Source organism: Copidosoma floridanum, unplaced genomic scaffold, assembly GCF_036245765.1.
Source record: "Copidosoma floridanum isolate Cflo_tuat_1 unplaced genomic scaffold, Cflo_Japanese_pri ptg000013l, whole genome shotgun sequence".
Lineage (NCBI taxonomy): Eukaryota > Metazoa > Arthropoda > Insecta > Hymenoptera > Encyrtidae > Copidosoma > Copidosoma floridanum.
The window spans coordinates 9,501,030-9,510,939 of NW_028321890.1; the positions used below are offsets into that span (position 1 = coordinate 9,501,030).

The following is a 9,910-nucleotide window of genomic DNA, read 5'->3' on the forward strand; positions in this document are numbered from 1 at the left end:
TTATTTCACTTATAAGTTCGCTTAACCCTGTCTCACAATCGGGACATTTACCTTACAGTATTAAGATTCTTTGTCTTAGCGTTAAAAGAAATTAAAACGACGAACAAGATTATCTTGGTATTCCCAAAAACCTTTTGCCAATTGGCCATTGAGATATCTAAGTAAGGTCTTCGATCTCCTTAAAATGGTAGTAACGTACGCCACTAAGATACAACCAGACCCAAAGGACCTGTGAAGCAGGGCCCGAGGGACTCCTTGTGCTTGTCCTGATTGGATGCACATCAGGTGAGAGCCTTATATTTTTTAAAATTATTTTTATTTTCATTTAACCTTAAATTATATTATTTTTCCTACCGAGGGCACATCCAACCCTCAAAAACGCCCAAGGTAGAAAAATCATATTATGCTATGAATTTAAAAAATAAGCCTTTCTGGAGATTACAATAAAAATTTTATTTCTATGAAATGCTTTTATAAAATTTTTCATTTAGCAAACAATGAATATGTTCCACATAACCTTTGGAACTAAGGTGCAACAAAATTGTATTTAACTGTACTATGTTCTTGGAAGTTAATCAAATTTTTTTTTAATGTGTAGTATATTTAATTCATAGGACAGTGAAAGATTATAAAAGTGTAAGTGAATGATTCTGTTGTTGTTACAGCTTTAAAACATCGATGGATGCAATGTCGTATAACAAAACAAAAAGATCAGATCGTTACTGTTGTGTGTTGTTAGTTGTACGAATAAAAAAAAAAAAATTTCTTTTTTTAAACAATTCTTTAAATTTCCCTTTCTAATATTTCTGTAATTGTTGATCTGATGGAATATTCCAAATTATTGGCTCTCTAGTTTTTAAATGACTACTTTCGAAATTTACCCAAATGCATGTTGCTGCTGAATGTTTTTACAGACTAAATCCTGCTTTACAATTGCATAAATAATTTTTCTAAGTCCGGTCTTCATGTAGCTAGCAAAGTATGATAGTATACAAACGAATGCTTATGGAAACAACGATTAAAACATACTTCATAAGTTTGTGAGAAAAACTGTACAAATAATTTTTTTTTTTTTTTTTTTGACGCAAAACTTTATGTAAACGAAACATTTACATAACATAGTTTTTTATACTTTTATTTGAACATTATAATAATTAGTATTTGACTTTTCGCTTGCAGATCCAGGGGTTTCTCTTAAAACCAGTTCTTTTAAACAACGAGTCTGATTGTCTTGAATTTACTTAAAAGTGTTACTAACATGATAACTTTCAACAAGTTTACGATCTTTTGAGAGGTTTTTTTTGCGAAAAACGTTGGTTTTTACTTTTTGAATATCTGATTTTATAATTACAACCATATTTTAAGCTCTCAAATTTATATTTTATTTTGAATTTACAAATAAAAAAAATTCATTTCTGTTGGCTTTACTATGATGCAAACGTTTCGACACCACCGCTATTCAAATGAAAAATCCAGGAGATGGCGTTACTGGCTTGCGCCAAAGATATAATTGCCTAGCGTATTATGAGCTTTTTTTCTTTCTTTGCAAAAATAGAGTAAGAAAAGGATGATTTCATTCCATTATTGAATAACGATAGTAAATAATTTTTTTTAAACAGTTATTGAAAATTTCAAAATTTCAAAATTCAAGATTTTTTTTAACATGTAGTCTCCAAGAAACCCTTGCTAGGTGCCTGCCTGCGATTTTCATAAAACTATACGATGTAAAACATAAAAAATAAGGGATATCTATAATTTGAGCGGTATAAAAATCGTTTTTAGAAGGTGAAAATAACCGTTATCAATCCCGCCTAAAAATAAATTTTTCGTAATATCTACAAAATAATTGAATATTGCTATAATTCTTACGCCGAATTATTTGTTATAAAATAGCAGTTCTATGATAATTACTTCAACCCTAAAGGGTTGCAACCCTTTTTTTATGAATTTTCTTTATTATTATTATTCTTTTTCGTTAATAATTTTTTGATTGACATGTGTCGGTAAAAATCAAAAGTTCCATTAACGACAAGATTAAAACTTATTTACAATCCGAAAATTTACCTTCATAAAAAAGTAACCTTCTGTATAAAAACAATATATGCCAGCCACAACTTTGCCAATCGTTTTCTTACGATAATTTATTATGAATGTTTAACTTGTGGCAATTTTAAGATTTAATATAAAGAAGAAAATGACCTCACTTATGTCAAAATTATAACGCCAATATTACCTATACTTATCTAAAATTATTCACAGATAAGGCATCCATAAATAAGATTAACGTTTAACAAGCAGTGCAGTTTTCAATTTTTGAATATAAGATTATTCAAATAAAAATATGAAAATTAAAATAAGATTATTTTTCCCTACTTGGATCGTAAAAAAGTGCCTTAACTCTAATTTGCAGTTGGAAAATTATTGTAGAAAACAATTTTCAAAGTTGCGATAGGTATTATGTGTATTTGTGTGGGAGGTCCATTTTTTTGAGGTTAATTTTTGGGTAGTAAATAAAGTCTAAATCTTGCCGCAGAACACATATTTTAGTGATAACTTTTTATTTTTCATCCGTTAGTCTAGGTTATGGCTGGTATGTAAGACTGACTGTTTTATTATATTGACTAAATCATTTACATCTCCTAGAATCGTAAGATTTCTCAATTCATGTGAGAGTTATGGGTTGTGGGGCTATTATACGCTAAAGTAAAATGGGGTATAGTGGGACAACGCAGAAATTGCAGGGTATAGTGGGACAGGAGGAGAAAATCATAATTGGTAAATTCATTTGTCATAAAATATTCTTTAAAAAATTTCCTAATCTTATTCCTTTATCTTTTAGCTAGATAAGACTCGCAAAATTGATTGTGGTAAATGTTCAAGGGAGAATGAAAAAAATATATTATCAAGCTGTCCAAGCACTAAAACTTGCTTCTTATTACCACAGAAGAATCAAATAATTTTCCTTAAAAAAGTATATTTTCAGTAACTAATCTTAGTTTTAAAATCAAGAAGAAAGCAGCTAAGGGAAACCAACCCGTGGTGGTTGTTAATAATTTGATACTTTAATAAAAAAAAAGAAAAAAAAAAAAAAAAAAACATTAAAAAAGCAGTAGTTTAAGCAGTATTTTTAAATAAGAAAGCCGGAATGCAAATAATGACTCAATAGTACAGGAATTAAAAAAATTTTTATCTAAACTAGAAAACAATGAAAAAGCATAAAGTACGTGTGAAGTTCATTTATTGCAGAGCAAAATAAAAATAAAAAAAGAAAAATTTCAAGACCTTAGAAACTAACATTTATTTTAAACTTGTGTTAACTATTATTATTTTCGTAGTTTGTATTATTAATAATTATTTTGTTTAGTTAATGTTATATTGGACAATATTTTTTCCTTTGTAATTAACGGACATAGTAAGTAGGAATTTTGTGATATCGTTGAAAAAAATATATATAAAAGAGAAATCCCTATTAATCTATTATTTTTAATATTTATATACTTTCAAAAGTGATAATTCACCTCTTATAAATAAAAAATTGTGTTCTTACATATGCAAATAACATTGTCATATACTGTCCCACTACTACCACATACAGTGTCCTACTACTGCCGTAATCCTCAAAGACTATGTCCCATTACTGCAGATTTCACGACTTATTTTAAAAATTATTTAATTAAACGGATAATGATAAGCACAGTCAATAAATATTGTTTCCTTAAGTAAAGACCGATATTTTTAATTTAAAAAAAAATTTAGGTGAATTAGCATTGGTGGAACTTCAAAAATAAGAAATAAAAATTTTTTGCTTAAAAAAGTGTCCCGCTATACCCCATTTTACCTTAGTTAAGTACCGCCGACAGCGCCGCTTTTGGTGGTTCAATCGCGATCTTTTTTCATGAATATTACAAAATTAAAACACTCTTTGTAAATAACAATAATAGACGCAGGTTTTTCGTGATTAAATAAAGTGGATTTACTTTTTATTTGGTCGTAATATAGTGCATATAATAGTTTCTGCACCACCACTTTTGCACATTTTGGCCGCATGATTTTGGGCTACTTAACTATTGTATTGAAGCTAATTAGACGTGATAAACGAGTGCCACGCGACTACTCAATTAAAGTTGTCATTATGAACGTTCACATTGAAAAAGTATCGTGAGAGTGCGGGATGGAAGTTGAACACCATATAAGTAGGTATACATGAGCCACGTTAACATTTTTTCAATTTCAATATGAACGTTCACTTTATAGTTTGTCTCATGACACTCGCTTGTCACGTATGAATAGCTCCAATGAATTTTTTGACCACCCTCATCGGACCTTATAGCTCGTAGTCTATAGATTATTCTTTACACTTTCGCATTTACATACGTAGTCAAAAATTAAAACCAGCCGCAACACTCACCAAAATTAAAAAACCTCAGATCTCGTAGAAATCTGATATATTTATGTCATATTTCATTCTAGTGAAAAGTTGTGTGGGTATTTAAGCAGTGTCATGTAGACAATTCTATAAACCAAAACAATGTATAGAAAACAAAACAAATAGTTCTTACAGCAAAGGGCCTCTTGCGGCAATATTTGAATTTACCTCCTGCCCCCGAAAATTGACCTCCAAAAATGATCCCCCCCCCCGACAGAGGAAGACGACTGTTTTGGTCTTGCATCTCTCTCTACTCTCTGCATTGATTGGCTGCTGCTTGACAGTGTATGTAGTAGTAGTCATAGTAGAGCAGTATAGACATATATATTGAATTAGAGGCAGAAGAGGGCATTTAAAATAGCCAATCAGGATAAGAGCAGAGAGAGATGCAAGACCAACACAATCTTCTTTCTCTGTCTACCATCTGTAAGGTAAATGTCCCTATTCGTGGAACGTGTCGCTATTCATGGAACATAAAAATTCATGTATTTGTTAAACAACTAACCTGATAAAAAAATTGTGGTAGTTGTATATTTTATGCATCTTTATGAATTCACAAGAAAAATTTCATTTTACATACAACAAATGACCAATTTTAAAGATAGTTCCATAAATAGGGACAAAGTCGTACATAACCTATCTTTTGAACTGTAAGTATTATGGCACAAACTTCAACCAGGAATTCTTTTATTTCTAGTAAACAAATAAACGATATAATTATTTTGGTTAAACAAAATAGTGTTATGCAAGTGAAAAAGCTTTAATTGTCTTAAAATATTATAATCAATTTACGTTTTTTAAAATGTTTCATGAATAGGGACATAATATGAAACAATAGGTACAACGTTTCATAATTATGTACATTTTGGTCTTATAATCTTTTTATAAAATAAAGTATTTTAACAACTAAGAACCATATTTAAAAATTAGAATAATAATGGTAAATTTAAAGCGCACCAGCTAATACCAAAATTTCTACTGTTAAAGCTCACAGTTAAGAAAACAAAATTAAAGATGTAAGTGTGATGAAATTTGTTATCATAATAGGGACATTTACCTTATGCGGTCACGGCTTGTTCGCTTCCTCTATTATATTATCTCTGTGGTTGTGGCACAACTTGCGCCACCCTCGGGTCGATAGCTAATTTGCGTGTAAGCCGTGTAAGGACCCCTTAGCAGAGAAGCAGGTGTGTATTTTATATCCAGCCTTTAGTGTGTAGAGACCTTTATGTATGCATTTGACTGCATGACATAACCTAAACCAAGTTGCTTAACAGAAATCATTAGTCTACTGTTTGCAGTTCAGTTGCATTTCTTTGTTTTTAATTTTGTGATGACATTTTTAGGCTATGAATGTTAAAAATCTTAAATATGATTGGGTTATAGAATAAAGCTGCAATTATCCATTCCTTGAAATTTTTCGTCATTAATTGGGACTTTGTTAAATATCACATGTTATCAATTTTGAGTGTTTTAAAGAATCTCAAGTGCCAAAACCTTTCAAAACTTAATCATGACCCTCATAAGGTACTTTGGTGTATTATTTTGGGCTGCAACAGCTATGGTTTGTGGCCTATTTCTCTTTACTAATGGTTTTTTTCTGTGTAAAAATGCCATAACACAACTGAATAACTGCTCCTTGGCTGTTACTCAGTCATTTAATTTTGAAAACCCCCTAATTGCTAGCACTATATGTCTTAAGCCACCAGCACGTATCATAGTATTAATTATTGATGCTTTGAAGTATGAATTTACTTTAAATTTTAGTCATGAAGAAGCTGCAGGCACTTACCATAGGAACAAACTCCCCATTTTTAGTGAAATTTTACAAAAATATCCCAAAAACTCAAAGCTCTTTAAATTTGTAGCAGATCCACCAACGACTACAATGCAAAGGTTGAAAGCCTTAACAACTGGAACCTTGCCAACTTTTATAGATATTAATAAGAATTTTGCAGCAGACGCAATAGAAGAAGATAACTTTATTGTTCAAAATGAAGCAAATGGAAATGTTGTCATAGGAGATAGCACATGGAGTGATTTATATCCAGGGAAGTTTCTTAGAGATCATACTGTATATTCTTTTGATGTGTCAGATCTTGACACTGTAGACAAAAGTGTTGAGAAGCACGTTTTCAAAGAAATAAAAAATAATGATTGGAAACTCATGATAGCTCATACATTAGGGATCGATCATTGCGGACACACATATGGAATGAATCATCCGCAAATGTTAAGAAAGCTGAATGAGACCAACATTCTTGTTCAAAATTTGATCAATGAAATAAACAAAGACGAGGAAAATACAGTATTGTTCATCATGGGTGATCATGGAATGACAAAAAGTGGAGATCATGGTGGTGAAAGTTCAGATGAAACTGATGCAGCCTTGTTCGTGTATTCTACGTTACCACTTGTAAGTCCACGCACAAGTTTAAATGTTGCATTGACATCGACTGTTAATCAAGTTGACATTGTTCCCACGGTGTCAGTTATTTTAGGCATACCTATTCCATTTTCAAATGTCGGGAAAGTTATTATTGAAGCGCTGCCTACTGAGGAAGCAACTATGAGTAAAAAGTCATTTAATTTCATTTTACATTCTTTATGGAGAAATGTTGTTCAAGTACAAAATTATTTAATCACTTACTCTATTGAAAACTCTTTCTCTGCCCAAGACCAGCTAGAAAAAATTAATGGGATTTACAGTGAACTTTTACAACGAGTACCACTTGTCAAATTTGAGAAAGACTTGAAAGACTTTATTAACATAGCCAATGAATATTTTTTTACAGTAAGAAAAGTTTGCCTCAAAGAATGGGTACAATTTGATAATAATTTAATGGCTAGAGGAATGCTTGTGATGTTTTTCTCTGTATTCTCACTATTTATAATAATAACTGGATTAATTGGAGAACGAATTCACTCAGTCTTACATTCTTCATTTTTAATGCATTTGTTTGTCATAGTAATGATGAGTTTAGTAATAAATGTGATATTGTACTATGTACAAATTGTAAGTCACTTACAAAACTCTTTACTTTTCACTTGCGGCTTGTCATTGATTGTTTGTTTCGCAATTTTATCCATTAAAAACTGGGATTCTATATCCGATTCGTGGTATGAACAATCCAGGCGCAAAAAAATTGTTGATTTTCTCTCAAGGTTGGTATTTTTAGTTAGTGCTTTTGGAGTTTTTTCAAATAGCTATATCCTCGAAGAGAATAAAATCATGTTGTTTTTTGTTATCACGCTGTTTTGTCTTTTTTTTTACTCCATACATAGTAAGAGCTTAACAGACAGTATTGAAAAAAAAGGAAAGGAACAGAGTAAGAAAACTTCTTTTAAATCTATGTCATATCTTCTAGTCTTGGTTGTATGTATTCTTATTAGAATGTCCAAATTCTATTGGCGGTATAGACCAGAAGATATAAGTAGAATGAAACAGAATGAATTAAACAATACCCAATATATTATTGGAAAAATGGGATCTATGACTTCACAACAGGAAGAAATTTATTTTGCAGTAACTGCAATAGTTTTATCGGTAATATATTACATTATGTTTAAGTTGTGGCTTCATAAATGTGGTAATTTGTCAGGGCATTCTCCAGGTGTCATCCTCAATAAGTATTTAACAAGAATTGTATTGGTAGTTACTTCTTGTTATTGGATATTGAGATTAAAAGTATGTGATAAATTGAAACTAAAGAATCTCAATTCCTTTCCAATTTTAATTTATATAATTGTGAGTAGTGCTCTATGTGTAATATTTTGTTGGCCGTTATCAGTTTTCTTAGTTTCAAGAGAAAATAAAGTTAAAATAAGAACGGAAGAGGCTACAGTACCAAAACTATATGAAAAGTTTAAAAATACTCTTTACGTAAAAAAGAACGAAAAAAAAAAAGAAACTCCAATAGTTTACGGGCTGGGAACTGTATACAGTGCATGTTTTATTTCAGTTGGCATGTTTTTATGCCTTTTGTACATACTCTTACTAGGATTTTTAATTGCTCCAAGTGTCATTATAATGAACATAGTTTGCGTTATACTGTTGTATGTCAGCGCTATGGATCGAATTCATTATGCAAAAAGTTTAGGTAAGTGAACTACAATCGATTGAATCTTCGATTCAAAATTTTTATAATTAATTTGTTTTTTCATCACGCATTTGTTGTAGAAGAACTGATTCGTGTTCCCAATATGGTAATATTATGTTGGTTTCTCATAGCTGAGTACTTTTTCTTTGCCACTGGCCATCAAGCTACGTTTTCGTCGATTCACTGGGATTCCGGTTTCATCGGGATTGACGGGTCATTATCATCAGTAATGTTCCTCCGAGCAGTACTTATAAGTTAGTAAACATTTATTATCTTGATGGTTTTTTATACACTTGAGGTCTTATGTGCTTGTTTTGTAATTTTCAGCAATCAATACGTTTGGTTCATACATAATTTTAGGAGTGATGCTTCCTCTTCTGGTAATTGCTCCCCTTACAATGCGATTTGTTTTCCCAAATTTTACGAGAGCGAGTAAGACTTCGTTAATAGATGTTAAAAGAGGTGAACTATTGCTTTTTCACAATAGTGCTCTCTTCCACGCTGAAATGTTTTCTGTCTGTGGAAAATACATCTTATTTCACGCATTTAAGGCAAGAAAAATTATAAAATTAATATTAAATAATTTATCTCAAGTATAAATAGTTTTATTAAACGTAACTTGAAAATTTTATTATCTCAGGTGTTTGTTTGCATGCTAGCCGTCACTCTACATAGCCGTCATCTGATGGTGTGGGCTATTTTTGCTCCAAAATTTATATTCACAGGAATAAGTTTTCTCGTTACACTTGGCAGTATTCTGACATCACAGTTATTACTATTAAGGATCGAAAATAGTATTGAACAATTTTATTCTAAAATCTCGTAACTATAAGACATTAAAAAAAAAAGCCCTTATGATGGTCACTCTTTAGGTTGATCACCCTTTTTAGATCTGATTTTGATTGATTCAAATGTATCTAGTTTAATTTAGTTCAATTTAATATTATGTAATTTAATCAAATTTATAATAGACCATTGTTATGCGCTGAAAAAATCAAATACATATTTTTAATGTACATGATGTGACCATAATTTTTGATACATTATAAGGTTAATATGAGCAATAATTGCAATTGATTAGTATAATCGAGTGCTGACATTTTATAAATTTATATAATAAAACGCAATGGCGCCAATTATTGTGGTCTTTTATTATAAGTGTGTGTGTGTGTGTATTCACCAAGAAATAATTAGACATCATCTAAAATTTTCGGATGCCAATAGTAGTTTTCGTACCTGGTGGCGCACGTCTCGAGGGCAAGCTCCAGACCTGAAGGACTCCTCCAGGTGCGTACTGTATTTTTCTCACTGAGGGCGCACTAAATGTCCAAATGTTAAAAAAAAAACACCTAAAATAGAAAAATTCATTTTTTTTACCACGGGA

At 30.9% G+C, this 9,910-nt stretch overlaps 1 protein-coding gene across 1 annotated transcript; it reads left to right on the forward strand.

The window, feature by feature from the left end:
• Positions 1-5,813: 5,813 nt before the first annotated feature.
• Positions 5,814-9,584, forward strand: PIG-O (phosphatidylinositol glycan anchor biosynthesis class O). The gene is made up of 4 exons (XM_014349660.2): positions 5,814-8,526; positions 8,607-8,780; positions 8,854-9,077; positions 9,167-9,584. The coding sequence occupies exons 1-4, from the start codon at positions 5,940-5,942 to the stop codon at positions 9,350-9,352; spliced, it is 3,171 nt and encodes a 1,056-aa protein (XP_014205146.2). The 5' UTR covers positions 5,814-5,939; the 3' UTR covers positions 9,353-9,584.
• Positions 9,585-9,910: the final 326 nt, after the last annotated feature.